This window comes from Vanessa atalanta, chromosome 15, assembly GCF_905147765.1.
Source record: "Vanessa atalanta chromosome 15, ilVanAtal1.2, whole genome shotgun sequence".
Classification (NCBI taxonomy): domain Eukaryota; kingdom Metazoa; phylum Arthropoda; class Insecta; order Lepidoptera; family Nymphalidae; genus Vanessa; species Vanessa atalanta.
Genome location: NC_061885.1, coordinates 9691468 through 9715003, shown reverse-complemented (window position 1 = coordinate 9715003; position 23536 = coordinate 9691468). Strand labels below are relative to the sequence as shown.

General features: G+C 31.6%; 1 protein-coding gene across 5 annotated transcripts in view; it reads left to right on the top strand.

The window, feature by feature from the left end:
• The window catches only part of LOC125069611 (tyrosine-protein phosphatase Lar), a 368834-nt gene that overhangs the window by 8606 nt on the left and 336692 nt on the right, over positions 1 to 23536 (top strand). For all 5 annotated transcript variants that reach the window (XM_047679172.1, XM_047679170.1, XM_047679171.1 and 2 more), the window contains exon 2: positions 12624 to 12674. In XM_047679172.1, coding sequence (XP_047535128.1) covers positions 12654 to 12674 — 21 coding nt within the window. In that variant the 5' untranslated portion in view covers positions 12624 to 12653. The remainder of the gene's footprint in view (positions 1 to 12623; positions 12675 to 23536) is intronic.

Genomic DNA, 23536 nt, shown 5'->3' with positions numbered 1-23536 from the left:
TTATATTATACAAGTGTGTATCGTTTACTGGAACATGAATATATTAATACGCTCGTTCGTATTCTTGAAAAGATGTATTTTTTTTAATGTAAGATATAAGGTTATAAACCACTGAAATTAAATATAATCAATAATATTGTAACGAGCTTGTGGGGAGTGGTTAGAACATGTGCATCTTAACCGATGATTTCGGGTTCAAAACCAGGCAGGCACCACTGAATTTTCATGTGCTTAAGAGGACTACAAGAGCTAAGTGCCCTTGAGAATCGCACGCACACACTTACAAAATCGACAAAAACGGCAAGCCCGTGTACTAAGGGTTAAGCGAGGTAACGAGATTACGCCCAAATATTCTAATAGATGGCGCCAAACCGAGCGACGTAAGATCAATCATAAATCTCATAAAAAATAGATAGGACAACAGAATTATTTTTATTTCTTTCGATGTTAGTTAACAAATGATTATGAAATAAAACTGATTCAATTAAACTTACAATATTTTTATTTATATTTTGTATACAATAAAATAGACAGTTAGTTTTAACCTTTTTTTTTTATTATTTATATTATTATACCACAATTAGTTCTTATACTAAATATTGAAACATACCAATTTTTAACATTTTATAAAAGTTTAATGATCTATTTATATAATAAAATCGTAAGTGTTCGAAATCTGTAGTGTAGTGACCGTGGGGTAACATATAGCGTAGTATTTGTTCGTTTTATTAATATTGGTTCATAAAGAAAAAATATATATTAAATTAAAAAAAAAAATCTAAATATTTACTAGAAAAAAATGTTGTCAATTCGGTTTGGTTGAATCATTGATGAATGAAAGGTTAATCATAATAGGTTTAATCATAAATCTCATAAAAATAGATAGGATATTAGAATTATTTGTATTGCTTTTGACTGTTATTCGAAAATGATTAAAAAATAAAACTGATTTAATTAAACTTAAAATATTTTTATTTATATTTAGTACTACAAAAAAAAAAACATTTAGTGTTAATTTTTTTTAAAAATTTTTTATTTAATTTCACTTGTATGTATTAATGTTATTACATATGTCCTGGAATCTTGGAATAAATATTACACCCACTTTCAGCTAAAAGTTGGCACACATATTTAATCTCGATGACAATGCACGATTCATGAATTGCTGCTATATTCAATCCAATATGGCGGACGTTACAAAAAAATTTAAATTTATGAATTACGTACAAATGACACTTCTAAATATTCTAGTTCTCTGGTTCACAACAATTACATTTTTTTTGTTACGACTTTACTTTTTTTTATTATTATTAAAATTAGTTCATACATAACTTTAATTCTTATTATAAACAATCGATAAAATTAAACTCTTACGCAATATAAATAGCTTCCGTGTTATTGTTTTCGACTTTCTTTATTCTGTAAAAAATAAATATATGTTAGTAATTACATTTTTATTAATTATAAAATTATGTATTTAAAAAATATGTATCTTAATATGTCATAGTAGTTATAATGAAAAAAAAATGCTTCGAGTTCATGGGGATCGAATGTAGTCACTTGATCCCCATGAAAGTCAATTGATGTTTTCCTTCCTTTAACCAAATACTCTATCGTAATTATTAAGAATTGCTCGAAAAATCTGATTATATGCGAACTGATTGCACATTTTTCTAATAGATGTTTTCAATATTCAAAATTTATAAAAAAAAAAATATGTTTACTAATTAAATACTCTTACCTTTTAATATCGTTCATATGTATGTTCGGCGCTTGATTTATATAAACGTTTTTTAGTTTTCCTCACGCGTTTCACTTTATTTCCCATATTTACACAATTAAAATTTATAACAAAAAATATTATTAAAAATCAAATGCCTAATTACTACTACACTATTTTAACTTAATATATTTATTTACAAGAAAGAATAAAATTTATTATAAGAAAACATGAAACAATGAATTTACAATTAAAATTACAAAAAATATCTCGTAACGTAATGAATGATGCGGCGAAAAGATCGACACGTCTGTATAGCATCAGGCCTCGGCCGGCATTGTCTGTACACGGCGTTTACGCACACATGCGTACGCATTTTGTTCGAAAATAAGAATATCGGATTTAAAAAAAATCTATTGATTTTACTAAAAAAGTGAAACCGAGGTTAAATAGTATATTGCTTGTAGAATAATCTGACAAAAAACCAGAATTATGGAACGTATATAAGTATAGTTATTATTGATTAAAAGATATTTTTAGAGGTAACTTTGTGATTTTTTTCTATCGTACCAAATTAATTACATCATGTTTTCAAAATAACAAATACTTAGCATGTATCCTGAAGATTATCATATATTTTTTTCATTTGGTTTACTGCATTGGATCATATACTTTTTTGCATTATAAAACTTGCATTTAGCTCATGTAGTCCCCTTAATTTGTGTATATAATTCATCTCGTGCTCGGCGGTGAAGGAAAACATCGTGAGGAAACCTGCATGTGTCTAATTTCAACGAAATTCTGCCACATGTGTATTCCACCAACCCACATTGGAGCAGCGTGGTGGAATATGCTCCTAACCTTCTCTTCAAAGGGAGAGGAGGCCTTAGCCCAGCAGTGGGAAATTAACAGGCTGCTAATGTAATGTATATTGGGAATTTAATGCTGTAGAATTGTGTTGTGTTAAAGTGATTTGCAATATAAATTTGAGTGATATTTCTAGTAAATTTAAACTATTTATACGTTTATATGAAATATCTATTAATTGATTTGTTAAAACACTTCGGTAGTACATTATAAAAAAAATATTGTAAATTTCAATGTATATAGAATGCCGGCTATAATTTTGGAGTTTTTGATGTATTAATAATTCTATAACTATATTTGGTATTTAATAATAATAATTACATAAATATGACTATCGTTGACTTTCATCCAAAAACATACACTTAGTTTTCAGTTTGTTTTCAAACTCAAATTTACGTTTATATAATTTGTGACGTGTTTAAAACAAATAACATCTTAAGTCCTTTATATAACAATGTTCTAGTAGTTTAAACCAACAGCATAAGACTAACTTTAATGTTTATATGCACTGTTATACTGAAATAATTCTATGCGCTTAGCTTAAAACGATAACATAAACTTACAAACTTACTCATTTAATATCTCGAATGTATTAATTTGCTGGTCATATTATATGTATATATATTATGTAGATTAAGATACCTTTTCGATTTTTATGATAAATAAATCTTGAATCTGAAAAATGGTAACTTATATCTGCTGTTAAATTCGATCTGGGGCCATGGTACCATTCACTCGTCTCTGTGGGGTGCCACTCAATATCCGCTTATTTTACCACATGACAAAGAATCGCCTCTTTTTGGGCCTCTCGTCGGTAACAGTCGCCTGTAATTTAAAGATCTAAGATACGATTTTGAGCATTCGCTTGGTATTGAATCAGTTGTTTAGATAATGTTATTTACGTAACACAAAAATAAACAAAGTATAGACTTTAATGATTGAACACTCAATAAATCTCAATCACTCAATAATTCTCTAGACCATTTGCAAAAAATATATACTAACTACATGTATATATATATATATGTAGTTAGTATATATTATTTAGTTTAGGTTCTTAAGAACCTTAAAAAATCTATTAGGCATTAATATTCTTTGTTTTGTTGGTTTTTTTTTTTTGTAATAGTTTTAAATACTTTTTTTAATCTACAGTGAAAACTATGTTGGCTTATGTAACACTTTTTTTGGTATCAAATGTTTGTGTTGTATACTCTGCTGTGTTTCCCGAAAATAAAATAAATACATAAAAGAAAGCATGCGATTGTGCACAGTATTTCTCGTTTCTTCATTCTCTCGGATGTACTGTTACAAATCGTAACATTACAGTTTACGCATTGTAAAGCTCAGTTATTCTCACCCACTTATGTAATGCTCGAATCTAAGCTGTTACATTACAGGCGAATGCTCCCGCCGAGGGACCGATCTTAGTAGTAGTTGTATTCCGATAAACACATGAAGCATAACATCTTAGATTTTGTAGTTGATGCCGTTTTGACAATATATGTACGTATATATCTAGACGACTGTAACCACCATAAAGAGAATTTGATCGTATGTCCTAAAAATAAAATACGACACTCGATAAAACAAAAGCGTATGTAAAAGTATTAAAAAAACAAGGCATAGTTTTTATTCGGTGCAGATTGTATGCACGTAATATCAATTTAATTGTAAATAATTAATATGTGCTCTGTGATTGTTGAGTTTATTGTCGGTTCTCCGTTTCTTTTCCATTGAATTTGCTTTTAACTGGTGACTTCGTATTAAATCGATACGATAGACTTTATAAATGAAATGAATTTTTAATTGAATAACGTATCTTTTAATTCGATTCTTTATTGACCAAACTTCACTTTATAATGCCAATTATAATATGTAGTGTTTCATACGCTTAATTTTCATCTCATCGTGATTGTTTAGAGTTAAAATTGTTGTTAAATGTACCGGACGTCTAAGTTTAGATTATTAAAGTATAATAGTGATAGGAGCTTAATGTAGCTTTATCATTTAAGCCTTAGTTTATGTATGTTTATGGACGAGGATGTTACGACATAGACTTCGTACATTTAGTTTTTGACGAGAAAATTGTTAATCTTAAATGCTTAGAAGATCAAACATGTCTGTGTCTTATTGTATTACTGTGTTTTACATACTACAGATTAAAAAAAAGTTTATATAACAAACGACATCTGTTTATTCTTTAAAAACGTGGTTACTCTTTCTAATTATTTGTTTGATTTTAATTTAGGATAAATAAAATGTAATTTTATTGTTGAAAATACAAATAATACAAATGTAATTTTATTGTTGAAAATAGTAGCTACTGAAATTCAATCCGAATCGATGCTAACTTCGACTTCAATGTACTCGCAAGCTTGCTTGCGTACTTGAATAAAGTATATTTTGATTTGATTAATGAACTTCCTCAATAAAATTTGTATTCAGATTGTACGGCTACACTATACAAATCTATTTCAGAATGTCGAATCAGAAAATTGCGAAATTTGCGTGTAATGTAAAATTTACCCGTTATATAGTTTAATAGTAAAACCGGAAGTAAAATGTGCGGTATAAATTCATCTTCTAAACCAAGAATTAGCTGACGTTGAAAGCTCATTAAAATCCTTCCTTAATTGTGCGCAGTAAACAAATAAAAATCCTGTAATTGGTTTCTTTGTTTTCTGAACACAATGGACCTGAAACAATGGATTTATTTATAATTTTTGTTAATATATTTTCTTATACGTAGTACTTAAAAAATGGTAACGTTTATATTGAGTTCAAAACAATGTTTTCGAGTCGATTTATTTTGTCTCCACGTAAATAAACGTATTTACAAACTTTACAAAATAGTTACAGTGAGTATAGCGTCTCATAAGTCAGTGTCGCTATGGTTCCATTGACTGGTAGAGGAGGAGTAGAGAATCGCTCGTCCCGCACGTTCGCCTTGGTGACTCAAACATTCAACATTCGTTTGCTCATAAAGACAGTTGGGCGCCTGCAGTTGCAGCACAAGTAAAAAGCAAAGATCGTAGCGGAGAATGGTTATCCATAGCGCATAGTGCGGGGATATCGCATGATGTCCTATGTTTGCTGTGGCTACAGTCTTAGCGCGCTTTCCGCCTTTGGACATTCTGGTGCGTGAGTCTTATCAGCAGACTTCGTTAGAACGGAGAAAGCGTCTCCGAGTGCGATCGTGGCGTTGAAGCGGCAGCAACACTGGAGAGCTCAAGTGAGGTGTGACCGTCTTCGCGAGGAACGGCAAAGGCTTCGTTTCATTGACCGACTTACACAGGGGACCGGTCACGAATGTTTTGGAGTGTGACATCACTTTGGCGTGGACCAGAACATCCCCAAGTATACGCTGGAGCCCAGCGTGGAACGCGGAGAGACAGATCTTGGTTGACGAGATTGGACGAAATTATACACTTAAAAAATTTAGTGTTGGCTTCAAAACCACGGGTTTGAACCCAATATCATCGGTTAAGATTCTCATATTTTAATAACTGCTCCATTTCGGTTTTTAGGCTTTGTATGATTTGTGAAAATATGAAGACAGAATTAAAAAACAAACGTCAAGTGCTGTCGTTGAATTTACAATGATGATTCAAATTAAAACAAGTTGTCTGATGCATCCGTTAATATGAAAATACTTTTATAAACATAACAGATATATTTTAATTCACTGTTCTTGCACTATTGTTCAAGCTATATCTCAAAAACGACTACGAAGTTCATGTAAGAATACAATAAGTAGTAAGTCATTATTTTGGCGGCGTTATAGTCAAAAGAGTTGGTAAATGAAAACTCGACGCTGCTAAAATCACTTGTGTCTACACTTGTGCGAGGGTTTCCTTCAACAGCGTCGATTTGCAGAACCCCGAACCCTATTTCACGTGGGCGCCATGTTATTCCCCCAGGCGCTGTTAGACTGGAGTAGGTACATTCGAAAAATCCAGACGAACATACCTACCTATATGCTTGGAAACTTTTTAATAAACTTTAATATGCAAATGTCTGCGGTGAAATTACTTTACTAGGTGTTGAATACAGTTTTATTTTTGTGTCTAAGTGACTTCAGACACTACTTAAATATGTTACCGAAACATAACATACAATGTATTTCACAATATTTTAATTGTTTCGTACTTGTAAATAATGTAACGATGATCAGTGTATTTAAAATATTATGTTTATTTGAGCTAAAATATTTTGAAAGCAATCTATAAATATGTAAGATTAATGTAATATTACAAAGCATTTTCGTTTGTTTGCTTACTTTAACTTTCTTACTACTTACTCTTTACGGTTGTGTAACATCGACGTAAAAACGATACATCTCGAACGAGATGATCACGTGTATAAAAATGATCGTAAAGCCGAAATTAATTCCGTTATCCTGTATAGCTGGAGACGGCTTCGAGATCAAACGGGAATAAATACACCGCTTATCTTTGTTTGAGCTTTTCTCGGTCAACTTTGAGATTACTGAGATGTGCTAGATCCAGCGTCTAGATAGATGTTTGTGACGTCTCCTAATGGCTCGGATATAATACTAAATAGGGTTACATGTGCTGGGAATATTTATGGAAACGGTTTTATTTATAGCTAGCATATGTTAATATTTAATAAATTTGAATTTGTTTACATGATTTAGTGGTGCAGTTTTTGTTGAACGTGGTTTTATGTTTTCTTTTTGTGTTACGGACGGTTTATTACGTTTTAATTGGTTGTTAGCGGCTTGAAAATGTTATAAAAATTCAACCTCAATTTGGTAACATAATTATTAGCAATTATACATTGTTATACATGATTTTATAATAATTATTATTAAAAAGGCACGTATGACTTAACCATCTTGGTGAAAATGGTCGAAACTCATGCAATACGATACCAGCGGAACGTTAAGAGTAGAATTCAGTTATCATCTCTTGGCAATCGAAACTATACGAAGTTAAAAGACAATTTAAATGATATGTAGGTTACTTTTATTAGATTTTTAATTCTATATTTAAACTTTAATTCGTTTTAAGAGAAATTACACTTTAAAATCCGCTTAATTTTGACAAAATGTACCTGATATATCCTTGATGATACTTTATACTTACAGTGTGATACTTTTTTATGGCATATATATATGTGTACATATGTTAGCATTTGTCCGTGTACAAATGTTCCTCCTTCGTATCAATGTCCTTTAGAATTCTTTGTTGGCAACTAAAAGATATCGCAGTCTAGTCTCGCTCTCGTTAGGTTTTCAGAGGTTATTGACCTCCATATAAAGCTTTTTGTAATTCTATCGTTTATATTTATTTGACCGAAGATTTTGTTTCATAAAACGGTTATTGTCGTATCGCCTGAGTTAGTAATGATGCTCTTATGGTTTATTCATTTCAAGCGAAATTGATACCAATTTGTAACGAAGGGAATTGTACTTATTATACGTGAGAAAGTTTATTTGTATGAATGTTCAGTACACTCGCTAAAAAAAAACTAAAATTTAATTCTGTTAACAGCTATTAATTTAAGAATAAACTAGCTTAGTTTTATTAAAAAAACGTGTTCTAATATTACAAAACTGTTATATTTTAAAACAAAGGATGATTCGCACACGCGTAGTACGTACGGGCGATAAAAAACAAAGTTAGGCTTTGAGCGGCGCCTGAAATATTTACTCTCATTGAAGATATTGGTTTGTGTATGCTTCAGTATTAATACACGTTGGTTATTGTTTTGGATTCAAAGTTAATTCAATTCTTAGTCCGTTGCATTTTTATCATTCATGAAAAATAAAAGTATAAAATACATACCAGATTCTTATTTTGAATAGATGTACTATTCCAATTAATTTCGTTCATTTTTTATAGCAGTTTTTTGTTAATAAAATAATTATTAAACGCTTATTGGTTGATCTTGAAAGATCAATAGGATCTTGATCTTTGATCCTGATATACGACATTCAGTTTTTTTGGGGGCTGGCGGGCAAATTTAAGTGGTAACCACAACCCATAGACATTGGCGCTGTAAGAACTAAGATGTTATGTCCCTTGTGCCTGTAGTTACACTGGGTCACTCAGCCTTAACCGGAACATAACAGTACTAAGTATTGTTTGGCGCTAGAATATATGACGATCAAATAATAATCCTAAAACAAAATCACCTTCACAGACGTGTTGTCGGTGACTTTAGAGTTGCCCTTCTGAGGTTTTGATTTATGCCATTTTTTTTGCTGCATGTCTTCATTTCCAGACACCATCACAATCAAAATCTATGACGTCTGATTACTATACAAAATTGTGAAATATATATGTATATAGTGTATATATTATACGATGTTAGTGAGTATATTAAAGCGATATTATAATATAAGAGGAATCTTGAAAGTATTTGATTTTTATTGGTTATTTATATATATGTTCTTTGTGTTTTGTGTTTTGACGGAAATTAACATCTCAGCAGCAAAAACATTAGCAGGATCCTGTCGAGCTGTTAATACGTTTATTGATCCCGTGCCCGGATTGCATTTCAATTTTAAATTGCAGATTGTAGACTACGCGTACATATATACGTTGGGTCTTTTTTTAATAGTATTTTTTTATGAATAACATACGAAGTGTTAAATTTAATTTAAATACTTTATGTTTATTTTATCTAAATTCATTAATTGATACTTTATGTAAATAAATATGTAAATAGATTTGGTTTTTAACTATAAACTATATAATTTAACACACCACACACCACACACACACACACACATACGACCACAGGCGAAAGATTAGAGGTAGTATTAAGTATATGTCCTTCAAATTACAACAAATTCGGCTCAGCAGCTAAGCCTTGCAAGCATAATATATAATATAAAGCGAAATGTTAGCATTTATAATATTGAAATAGATTTACAATACTTCACTGAATATGAATAATACTTTATGGTTCTTATAAACATTCTGTATGAATCGTTATTTTGGATGAAGATAAATTAAACATAAGAGTAACTATCTAAATAAGTTTCTAACATTGCATAATAGTTGCTTATCTTTTTTATTTATATATTTTACTAACACAGATATCGATCATCGTATATAATTAACTTTACGTATGCTGCAGGTTAATCTATTAATTATAACTTAACGCTTTGTATATAGTCTTGTATATAATAATATGTCTCTTTATTATTATTATTTTTATCATAATTTTTAAATTAGTTATTAAATAAAGTTACAAACTATCTGATCGGGATTTCATTATAAAATCGAATACTTTACTCGCTCAAGGAAGGATATATTGACGTCGCGGAGTCGGAAAGTTGGTGGTATAAGTTCGTACTCACTTCTCGTGTTAATACAAAGTTTATCACGGTTTCTATCTAAATAATCAACATTGCTGTGGATTTAAGTAATATTGCTGTATGCGTCTCGTACTATATTATTTCAAAGATCTCGAAAGGACTGTTCGAGATTGTAAACATACTAAAAATACAATTCAATACTCTTGCAAAGAACTAGTGCAGTTAATCGTTTTGGTGTCTGAAATTCTGCCCTAAACTGTTATCGTATCTATATATACTATGATAATAACTAAAATAATTTAATCGATCCGTGTGAGTATCTATTATTTTTCTAATTTTAATAATCTCGTACGTACCTATGCTAGTTAACGCATTTTATTTCAAAGACCAAGATAGACTGGGATGACCAATGAAAAAGCCATTGCACCTGGAATATAATAATTTGAAATAATCACAATGCAGTCACAATTGATTGCGTTACAGTTTTATTTTTAGCTTATCAGTATAAAGAGTAATTTCAATACATATCTCATACAAAGGATCATTTAAGTTTAAAAAAATGCTTAAGCTAATATCCAGAACACTTGGTTGGTTGGTTGAGTTATTTTCTTAAGTATGAACTAAGAAGCTTATGCACATCCCAGCAACGAGATGAAGAGCTTTCCCTTTAACACCGTAATGGTTATCTAAGTTTCTTAGTATTCTCGCTTTTCCTACACATCGTTTCTATGTTTAACTTACGATATTTGCGTCACAAACCTGGCCTTAAAATTATATGAGGAAAAGGTTTGGCAGATTTTGACGGCTCGTTGTCAAATATATTTGAGAATGCTAATACTGGTGGGGTTTCCCATCATCGTACAGATCGATGAGCGCGTTTAACAAAACAAAAAACGCTTAGTCAGTTCTAATGACTCTCACGGAATATGATGGGGTGCCTATATTCTGCTCTTCCGAAACGAAACGGTTTTTACAGGTAAATCAATAATATTTGGAGACCTTTATTAAAACGCGTGTATTATACCTATACTGGAAAAACAAATAAAATAATAAATATTTCTTTAGTGTAAGTTATTGCTATAAAACACGGCAATAGTGACCCTGTTTTGGTGTAAACGTTTGTTTTCCAAGCGTTTGGTTTTTACCGAATATTAAAAATTGTTTTACATAAAACACAATTTTTAAGAAGAAAGATTTAGGTTTATTTCCCATAATATACATATATGTACTAGCTGAACCTGCCGCTTTACGTGCACGAAATTTATACAACTTTACCTATAGCATACAAACCGTCACACACCATTGGACCAAATCAAGGGCTGAATTAAAAAAATCCTATGTCCTCCCACGGCATGCAAACTGTCTCCATACCAAAATTTAATCAAAATCGGTTCAGTGGCTTAAGCGTGAACCGAGTTATTTTCGCATTTATAATATTATCTATATTTATATAATATTAGTATACATATGAGATATGTATTTTCAAATATTTTTCTGATTAGGACAACACAGTAAGCCAAACACAATTGAGTTTCTCTGTAAGAGAAGATTTATTCCTTAATTATTATAACAATAATAAAAATGAAATTAAACTGTGCATTTACTTAATGCTTTACAATAAACTTACGCGCCTGTAAGAAAAGAAACGACATTTAATGTTATTATTACCAATGTCAGTTCCTAAATCACAATTAGGATACTTTACTTTTAACGATCGCGAGATGTTCCTAGGTTATATTTTTCATAGCTCACAAAATTCATTTGTCATGTCACTGCGCGTTCGATGACGTTTGATGCGCGGGAAAATTTAAATGAAAGAAAATTAAATTTTTTTCTTTACATACATTGTAAGTATAAGAAAGATTGCGTTCGATATTTCGACGTTTTTTACATATCTATTTCACATAACATCTTTATTTTACAAGATTTCGCGACCGTTATAAACACACATGCAAAACAGATGGTAAAGTTTTTAGACATGTCAAATTAGCTCGTAGATCGGTACAACTTAATAAGACATACTGTTATGAAGGTTTAAGTTATCTAGTTAACACTTCAGTATTGAATTTGAACATTTCAAACGCTCGAATACTAGACAATTATTAGTGTATATATATATGTATGTTCAGTTAAAATTATTATGAGGTTTAATTACGTTAACTTATATTATTTTTTAATATAATCTTTTTGTGAATTAGTTAGGCTAACTGACATATAGGCCACTTGATGTTAAGACACCCATATAAATACATTGAAAAAGACATTTTAATGATTCTTCACATGTCTAATGCATCGCCAACCTTGGGAACAACTCATCTCTCTAGTAACTATAGTTACACTGGCTAATTTATCCTTCAAACCAGACCACAATACAAAGTATGCTGCATGGCGGTAGAATATTATGATGAGTGAAATTATTTTATTTGTGCAATGCTATGCGATGATTATGACTTTTCTTTTTTAATCTGTTGAATTGAAGTTGAATATCGTGTATGTTTTTATTAAAAATATGAATATAAGAATGCATTGACCTATTTGCCTGATGCCTCTCTAAATAATGAAATGCTGGTGTACTACGTGTGTATTTTATGTTGTCTTTTAGGGTGTGTAAACAAACCTTTGATCAAAAACAAAAGAGCGGTACATGCACTCCTGTGTCCAGCCTTTGTTCTCGATTACAATGACGCTTGCCTTTGAGGGCATTTTTTTCTTTCCGAAAATAACTTTTTTTATTTCTCGTTTCAGACATTTAGTTGCAAAACGGTGCGGGCCACGATGTTTTCCGAGACCACACCCGTGAGTAAAATTTTTTTCTTAAATATATTAATATGAAGAATTGCCACATACATATCACAACCCTATTTTAGAAAAATCGTACAGTGCCATCTATGGTAAACGTCAAGCGATGCATAGGCCCTTTATAAAAGCGTGGGTTTGACTTCGTAACTGCCGTAGTAAACGATAGATGGCGTTGCTGAAAAAGGTCTCTGTTGCTGTCACTAGATGGCGCGATTCGTCGACAAGTGTATTGTAAGGAATTTGCGATTCAACCTTAAAATGTATAATTTTCGCAACCCTTACACAGATGGCGTTACTGTCTATGTTTTAGGTAGTATTTTAAAACGTACCCTAAAGATGTCACTGAAGTGCATATCACTGTAACTTATTACTTTTTTATTTTATGCAGCACGTGTTAAATAAACGTCGGAATAAGTATCAAATAATTAAGATTAATGGGTCGAACTTGGTTGTAAATTTATATATGAAAGTTATATGTGAACTTGTACGAATAAAATGAGTATAAAAATGTAAATAGGAAATAAAACAACTTTACAGTTAAAACAAAAACAAAATCCAGCCAGTAACGTGTTTTGTAAAAAGATATGAGTATTCTATTTTGCGTATAAATAAGTTAAAAGATTGCGTATGAGCCAAGTCTCATGGGTGTATCCATTGTTCGAGGCGCGATAAACCATTAATTTATAGAAAGCGTTCCTGGTTCAATATTGTTCGGTATATCGGTTCATTAATAAAATATAACATGCTGTTACACTGCGAACAACAATAAGCGTCGATAGGTTTAAATTGTTAAGTTCCATATGTATAGCGGTTAGAATATGTATTAAATATTCGTTAAGAATCTTTCAGAAGCGGTTCCAAATAACTAAAGTTTAGTATGCGCCTATTCACACTCGCATGAACGTACATATTGAATGAAGTCTATGCAATAGACTAAAATCCTACGTGTCTGCGAATAAAGCTTTGTCGTAAATTTAAGCACGGTGCGAGGAGCTCCGCCCCGGGCGAGTCGCAGAGCGGCACCCAGCACGCCTGTTCCGGATATTCAACGTTACGAATGGCTTTATTAAGACTAAATATTACAATTTCCCAGCAACTATTGCGATAGTTGGAATTGCTAATGCGACGACGAAGGAACCGAGTGAAAAGATGCGATTGCACCCGGCCCGCCCGACGCTGCCGGTTTCCTGTTTTATGAACGGCGAAATTGCAGTTTCACGCCGAGTTGCTAACTAAAGCGGGATGTTGTTCTTTACACTAATTTAAACTATTCATTTCCGCGGCTGACAGCGTTGAAATTGCTCAGTTCGGATTAAATGCTTAGAATTTTTCCGCGTCTGAGATAAAAAAGTAACATTACTTTTGTGTAATTCCTCTGCAACTTATCATCGTAATCGCTGAGAAGAAGCAATAATAATGTCTTGACGCGCAGTGAGATAGTCTGTTAGAAAAGGGGCCGCGTTTCGCAACCACAAATTACTATGATTTAATATTGCTTAGTTATCTGCGGGTCGGTAATTTGTTAGCGCGCCTCTCGGGCCTGCGTTGGGCGCCATTGTTGCTCCGCCGCCGTCTTTTGTTCATCGCCTGCCCTGCACGATACGATCTTGAGTTATTATGATTAGGATTCTTTGCCGAGTGAAGCCGACTCGCTAATTCGCTAATTATCGCTTAAGTTTTACTAATTTGGAAAGTGTGCTGCTATTGTTTTACGATTGTGCTTGTTAAGCAAAGGAAAACTTTTGTTTAATGTTTTTAAATTATGTTACAAGTTATTTTTTGTCGTAACATAAATTAATAAATATAAATAAATGCACTAAACTAATATTCTGTGATACATGTTAAATTCATAAGCTATGTTTAATATTGAAGTGACCCTTCTGAAGGTTGTGAAAGAAATATCTCACTGAGAGATGTGCCCAAATTATAATACTGGTTTACAAAAACTTCGTCTCTTTAAAAAAAAGTTAAAATATTCTTAAATGAAAATGAGCACTTGCAGTCAGTAGTTTAAACATATTAACTAAATGCACGAACGTCATTTATATGCAACAGAGTGCTTACCTTAATTAAAACATAGATAGATAACGCGTGCAGCGTTAAGTGTCATTTCATTAACAAAACACATATGTCCAAGTGACCGACTGTATTAATAAATGTCGCCTTGGTTCATGAAGTCGATGGGGTTAATATATCAGCTGGCGTCACGCGCTCGACATTCATTTCATATAGTGCCTGACGAATCGATAGCTCGCTGGGTGGCTTTTTCAATTAGTGAAAACATCCAATTGTCATTGTGTTCATAGTGTAATTGCCGGTTTGTTATCCATCCATCTTGACCGGTGTAATGGGAGCCCATCAGGGAAATGAATCGCTCCGCTGTTCGTCGATCGAGCGATTTTGTATAAGTCTGCAAAATTGCTTTTAGTTTTAATTTCTAATGTCTAATGTCATTAGCAAACTTGCACTCTTTTAACACACCCAGCCACACACACACACACACACATGCATTCACACACACATACATGCTACACACAAACACACACTTGTTAATTTCTAATGTCATTAGCGAACTCTTAGTATCGAAATTTATGATTGTTTGTAATATTGTTTTTGTAATGGACTAAATATTTCATGTCTGAATCTTAAAGGATTACAAAGAGATTTCTATAGAAAATTCTACCTTAATTTGATTATAATTTTTCCGATGACACTGTGCCGTAGTATAAACCTAATAAAATAATGGAATATCAATGTGTTAATGAATTATTCTTGTTCATATAAAACACATTTTCATATACGACCTTATCTAAATTAAGCTTAGGTACCATTCGACAAATACTAATGAAATCTTAAAAATGTATAATAATCGTTAATCATCCAGATCTGGATCTGAAAGGTCGAGTTATAAATAAATTCGCTTCGTTTATATTTCCGCAGGCAAATCCGTGACGTGGTTCGCTAGTGAATGTATAAATTCCATATGTTTCGGCTAGAAGTATTGTGCTGCAGGCTTGCAGCGCGCGTGCCACGCTCCATTCATTAGCCGTCGAGTGCTTCCGCGTATTTATCAATCCGCCCACTAGATGTTAAACTCTTATATATAACTAAAATGCGTATTATAAATAAGATATTTAACATTACGTAATGTGTGCAGTTCCAGATATCTCTGACATGGCCATTAGATGTGCGACGTAATCTTACAGCTTGCCCGCCACTCCCATTCATTAGCCGTCGAGTGCTTCCGAGCATTTGTCAATCCACTATGTTTTATGTATTTACTTTTACGAAGACGAAAAACGTTGCATACGACTTTAAGTAGCCAATTTGCAACTCAAACATTATTGTAATAAAGTTTAAATATCTTTTTAAATATGTATTTTGCTTGTTACTCGTATTTGAAAATTCTTTTTTTTAAACAATTCTCTAAAACTTTCTTTTGATATTTCATTAAGTCGAAGTTATAATAAAATATGTTATAGTAATAAATATATACGAACATAGTAATAATATAATGTTATATTTTTTCATGAATTCAATTTAGCATAAGGCACGTTATCGGTGTGTGATTTGAATGTATGTTTTTGTTGCATATTATACGTCTTATTGAATATTCAAGCTCTGCACAGGCCACTGTAAACATTGACTATGCATACGCTGAAATGATTATATGTATGTAGTAACAAACGAGATATGGCGTCGCGATGTTCATTAAATATATCAATATTTGTTAGATTTAATTGTCAATTAAAAATAAAATATTTCGTATCAAATATTCAAATTAACTTTATATGTTTAATCGATGATAATTTTTACACAATAAAAGATAAATCTAAATATTTAACTTAATACATAACACTGTTTTATATATATATATGTCACTGTAAAAGCTCGAACTAAGGTAAATCTTAAGTTTTTCCAGTAAAACCTAAGATTTACCGACATGAGTTGGTAAATGTAAGTATTTATTATAAAGGGACGAATTTTTCGGACTTTTACCATTCCAACCTAACCTAACCTAACATGTAAATCCTAAGATTTACCAAGTGAATGAATGGCAAAAGTTCGAATTCCAAAGTTTTATGGACATTTACCATTCATATTTGGTAAATCTTAGATTTTACTGGAAAATCTTAAGATTTACCGTAGTTCGAGCTTTTACAGTAACATATATATTCTTAATGTTCATGACATCGATATGCTTCTAATATTCAGATACTGTGGTATAAATCAATATCTATAAGTGATCTTCCGAGAGGCTGAGCGCTCTACCAGAATACTAATGAAGCGAAGAAGTTAAAGGGTACAGAGAGTTCTTATTAAATTAAATTCTAAATTATCACTTTGTGATGTACATTTTATTTAAAACGACAAAAAGTAATTTATAATAGATTAGTTTAACCATTTCGCGAGAACACCTGCGTCAAGATTTTCATTGTTACCGCGTAAACCCGGAGATAATAATTGAGCACTACTCATTAAGGCCGCTTGAATTTGAGTAATCGAAAATTGATACTTAAATAATCGTTTACCCGAATTGTTTCTAAAATGTTTCAATGTTGAATAATTATACTTAATTGTAGTTTCCTTGAAGTCGAAGATAGAGGCCTGTTGTGTTATTAATTTAGTTATCTTGAATAAGTTTATAACCTATGTATATGTGCCTATTTTGTCGTTTTTACCCGCATACAGAAGAAAAAAACACACTCAAGATTCAAAACTGAAATTTAAGCTTAAGATCTTTTATAAACAATATGTGAGAAAACTTATAAAACTACCGACAAAAGTTCTGGCCAACTCATATATGTAAACATATAAAAATCTTAATTGTCCTTAAATTCATAATTAATGTGCTATTAGTTATTTTACGACCAATGACCAATAGAGCATATGCTTGATCGGATTGTACTCATCCAACCCAGTGACTCTTGTTAATAATTATTTCAACCGAATTATACCTTGAAGATTCTACATCAGCTTTAAGATACGCTCTTATTTCGTAACCGGTTAGAGCGAAAGGACCACTTAATACCATCTGGTATGTTTTTAGTCTAGTTCTTTGATCAGCGACGTGTGTGGAAGGGTTGTGATTTGAATATCATTTGACAAAAACAGCAACAACGTTTTTGTGATGCAGTCTATTCATTTAAAAAAAGGATATTTTTTTTTAATTAATTTGAAAAGTTTGAAGGGTGACATCAACTTATTCTAAATGTATATGTTTTTTACTGAGGTAGGTATGTCACAAATGTTATACTTGTGTTTAACACACTCGTCTCCATTGACTCCTCTTGTAGTTTGTATAATCCTGAATAATGAATATTACTCGTATTACATTTTTCATTACTCAACTTCTTTTTGATTGCGGCTTTGTTTGTTGTTACTCTACAACCGTTCACAATTTCATGGACCTGTCATTCTTACGGTGACAGCGTATTTTCTTGAATATATACCATCCATGAAAAAATATTTCACCGTAAAAAGGCTTAAAATAAAATAATTTCAATATAAAATGTAACGGTTCACACGAAATAATTTAAGTAAAGCTTAATGAATAAAAAAGGCATCAATTTTGGTTATCTAGTTAGACCGATTTGCGGGTAACCATTTGACCGCCAGCATACTGTAGCCGTACGGATCATAGATAATATATTCACCGATTAAGCTCCGTTCGTTCTGAGCCCAACTCAAAGCGGCTGCACAGCTAATGGCACCAATTTAATTACCTCCTGGGGTTACAGGACTTAATTTCCGTCGTGAAATCTCAAGATCTCTCAAGTTGTAGTATATTAAGTTCCTTAATCGCCACTACTAATTATCTCCAAACGTTATAATAACATTATAATATTATTACGCAACCATTTGAATTATACAAAGGATAGTAACATACATTCTATATTTAGTTTATGAAATGTTTACTTACCTGTATACATATATATATTTATAGGGATATCATGAGAAAAAGAAAAGACGGAGCCCAGAAATCAGCACATCTGACTTCTGATATGTTTCTGAACAGAGGCGAAATTAGCTGAAAAGTAGTTCAAATCAGATTTAATACAATTTTAATTAGCTGTTACCGTTGATATAAATTAAATATAGTATGTAATTACTATGTTTAACAAATATTATATGGATTACGTATGTTTTATGCTTTAACTTGGATTAATAATTCGATTGATTACATGAAACAGAAGACTCTAAAACGGTTTTAAAACTCTCTTAAGAGCACTAAACATAATCCAATATTTAGCGCTAAGCGTTATTTATTCAGCCCCGACAAAGTAATTTTAAAGCGGTAATTTTAGTAGTTAGGCCGTTCGTACTGGACACTATATCATTGTAATCCTACTCTCATAGTGGATTTTAATATCTATTGCCTGATGTTATCTTAGTTTCTGTTACCAACGAGATACGATACAAGGGTCAATTCTCATTTAATATTCCTCGTCCACCTCGGTAATGGAATATCGTTGTGAACCCGACGCCCGATACGATCGATGTATATTTTATATTCGTAAATTGCACGAAATGATGTCCGTCCGTAACCCTTGTCAAGCCACTAAAATCCATCCAACGTATGCATTACTTTTCGTTCACAATCACCGGTGTTCGTTTTTTTAGCTGCCCCATATTGGGCGCCAACGCAACGTAGTTGGTAGAAATATTTAATTGCCTGTACTAGAACAAATTGATTATTTTAATTTTTTTTTTAAATTTCTATACATTGTTTATTTTGATTGTTTTGTATTTTTTTAATACTTGGATTAAAATGTGCTTAACGCTTTATGGAGCCGTTTAAAAATTAATAGCTTTATCAAAAAAAAATTACTATATTAAACTCTTAATTTTTTTTTGTACATATTATGTACGTGTAATAATTTTATTATAACCTATCTACACGTCCTCCACATAATACAAATTTTGTTCCATTCATGTTATATTCTATGTACGGGAAATGTTCATCACATCGCATTGATACATCGGTTAAAAGAATTGTGTCCCGCAGGAGCCGGTCGCAGATAAATTATGTGTAAAACACGACTCGACTGCCGCCCGTCGAGCTCTTATTTCATACTTATTGAGCCACCATTTTTATCTTCCCATAAAGCGCAATAATGCAGGACGCTTTTAAAATTATATGCACTGCCGGAGGTGGGTTTTATTCGAAGAATATTATTTCACTAAACACGTACAATGTACGACACAAACGTTCGTCGATAAAAGTTTTTTGTCAAATAATTTTTTGAAAGTAAGGTTTTGGTTAGTAAATTAAAAATATTTTACATATAGTCATTTTGTTCAATTTCCGTACATTTATATAATAGTTAAGTGTTTTTGATTTAACGTTTAATTTTGAAATATATTGATTTATTAATCAACATTAATATTCGTTTACTATTTTTTTTTATATATAAAGACCTTAATATAAAATCTATTTCGTGGTATAATTTTAAGGATGTGTAAAACGTTAGATAAGTAATGAAAACATCCTCCTATTTCGTTCGTTTACAGGGTAAAAATAGAGTTAAATCAGAGGCGTTAACACGTCGCTCAAGCCGGGATTGCAGTGAAATTGTTTCGCTGTTATGTAGGGCGTTTAAGCGTTTTTACTCGGTTTGCTAATGGACGCGGACTTTACTTACCGCCGTTCCGTTGTGCGCTTGTTTAGTATTAATTGCGCCTTTTGTCGCTTACAGCTGCTGTCTCGCCAGTTAGGGGATGCTATTGTGGTTATGGTGCGAGTGGGACATCCTTTTAGCCCCTTAACGGCGTGTAGACGAACAGTACAAATTGGTCCGATTTTACCGTTTTGTTTCTTTATATAAAAACGCATTATCGCCAACTTTGTTTACAGTACCGGAGGAGTAAGCCTATTTTTCGTATCTAACTTTAACTCATTATTTTTGTCGCTTCTGTAAAGCATCTCTTAGGCAATTTAATTATTTCGTTATTTTTGTTTGAACAAAAAGCAAAGACCATGTAAAAGACATTCATCTTCAGTACGGATTATGTAATTAACTTTTAAAAAGGAGTTTGTTTTTCGTATGCTTTTGTTTTTAACTTGCGGTGTTCTGAATGCGCAGCTGATGTCACTGTTGCTTTTTTTTCTGCGACAAAATAATTTTATTTATCGTCGCCAGGCTCCGCTGTTTCGGAGCTGTTGATACTAAGTTTTAATTAAATTATTCACTTGATAATTGTTGTACCGTTCCGATAGTGTCGTCGCTTATGCATTGTCAGCGTGTCTGACGCGAAATACTGAGTCACGGTATATTATGTATCTTTTAATTACATTTTTATAAAATTAATGAGTTTTATTTATAATTTTTGTTTGTTTAAAAATCCACAAAACTGGATTTACACAGTTTTGAAATATATTTAAAAGACAAAGGATGTCTTTGTAAGAAGTGTGGTAAAAGCGTAGACTTAAATTATCAATGATTTTCATGTACGTTACTTAAATTTATTTGTGTATAGATGAATTATGTTATTTGATCGTTGGTAAGAGTGGGTACCTAATTTGCGTGGTAGGTTCACATTTAATTTAATATCATAGAAGGACTCAATAGTGCTTGTAGGAGTCGTACTTGAATAAAGTGTAATTAGATATTTATTTTAGGGAGAATATTTGAAGTTTATTCCATCGCGCTATTTCACCGCGTTTACGAAATTATACCGTTGATATATTATTAACTAGGTCTATCATTTAGTCTAAAATATCTGAATTTACATCTAAGATAATTAAGATATTTCTAATCTCATAAACCCTTTTTGACTTTACACATGAAAATGATAATTATATATCAATAATAAAAGTACAACTCTAATAATTTGGTTGTATATTAAAATTTTCTTGATTAAAATGATATTAGAAATATTATTTCAGATATTCTATAAACAGGTGCTTGTTGTTATATCGTATAGAAAAGCATCAGGACATCTTCGGGGTTTTAATAAAGTAAAGCTTAAATCATAAAAGTTGGGAAAGCTTTTTGAACATAAAGTCTTCAGTATGAAGTTGGTTACATTATTTTTTATTATTATTTATCGAGTAAGTAATTTTTATATATTATATAGAATTATTTGTTATCAATCAAATAGTGTTTACATTATTGTTATATGTAAATATTGTGAAGTAAACATTTTAGTAATAATGAATAGTCTTTAACAAAGCCTATCATGTGATGTATAAATGGTAATTGTCGTAAGTTATTATCTTGTTAGAAATGGGCTTTTTAGCGTCGTTTAAAATTTATCATAAGGTAACTTTACAAGTATATTGTTCCATGCTAAATATTCTTAAGAATGTTGGTACATAATAATAATAATTGAATATAAAAATGTATATTTAAACTATGTTTCCACGACTTATTAGTTATTTCAAATATTTTATAAATTAAAATAAAATCACTATCCTATTTTTGGGGCTTTACATTGTTTTTTAATATACCACGATATACGAAAGAGGAGAGCTGATAAATACGACCAGCTGCGTGTTTCAACGGCAATCCTCGTTGAGAATGAATTTGCAGTGGGTTTCCCACTACCATACGAGTTATTGAGATGCTAAGTGGTGATAGTTTTGATGTATGCATTTCATATAAAAAAAAATCAATTAGTTCGTACCACCCTCGGTTTGAAATGCCAACCCGCCTCTGTTCTCCCTTGAGAGAGAGTTTAGCCGAGCCACGAACGGATTGTGGCACTGTGGGGGCAGCGGATGCGTACCTATGTGAAAACGATCCCGCAGTCACTCCGATTTGCGCGATATAGCAAAATAGATTCAGCGCTATCGATATGGTATAAAAAAATCGTATTCGTAGTTATAAAAACTGTTGACATTCAGGTGGAACTAAATAAACGATTACTATGAAAATGCAACGAATGTATATTGATAGCACATATGTAGGTTACAATTACAAGCTAAAAACAGATTTTGAAAGAAAAAAAATGTTGCCAACTTATAATAAATATGGTTGCGTTGTTATTTGCCAACATAAACCCGTAAATGTCCCTCTGTTTGACGAAAAATTTTCAGACGGTTCTAGAGTTTACTCGTTAACGATATTTTTATTGTCTTTTTAGTTAAAACGTAATTGTAAGATAAAATATATCAATGTAATTCACTTCTTAATTTGATGTTGTAGACTGGAAAGTGCATTTTGTAAGTGTAGGAAACTTGTTGAGCTAAATAAATACAAACTGCCGGCAGAATGTTGTCGCGATGGAATAATATACATTAACCGTATCCTGGGTTATTTATTAAGCTGTGCGAGTAATAGACTACACGGCCGGGTAATGGCGCCCGAGGAAAAAAAAACAAAATGGGCGACGAAGTCTGGACACCTGTCGCCCTGCGGATGTTACTTAGAGTTGCAAGGGAGGGGAAAAAAAATGGTGTCTTATAAAGTATATTTGTCAAATGTACGCCGAGTGGTTAACTTATGTGGAATAGTTGAATATTTAGTGTAGTAAGAGGAGACGATGGTATTGGATTTTAATGTTTATTTATGTTGACGTTTTTTTTACAAAATATTATTTTTTAACATTTTAATTCTGATATGTACCTACTGTAAATATGCGTCCCTTTATAACATTATAAAAGAGTATCATCAAACAGGACAATTTCGATTGAAGCAATAATAATTACATTTTCTTTTACGCCGGGCCGGTTATGTAGTAGTAATTCAATATAATAATCTCTGTATAATATTCTTTGTAAATCAAATTTATGTAAATATATTTTATTCAAGAATGATTTATGCTTCATTTAAATAAAATATTTAAGAATTAGTAGTTCCTGTTACAGAAGTCATAAAAAAGTACATACAGTATTATTTGTACGGTATAATTAT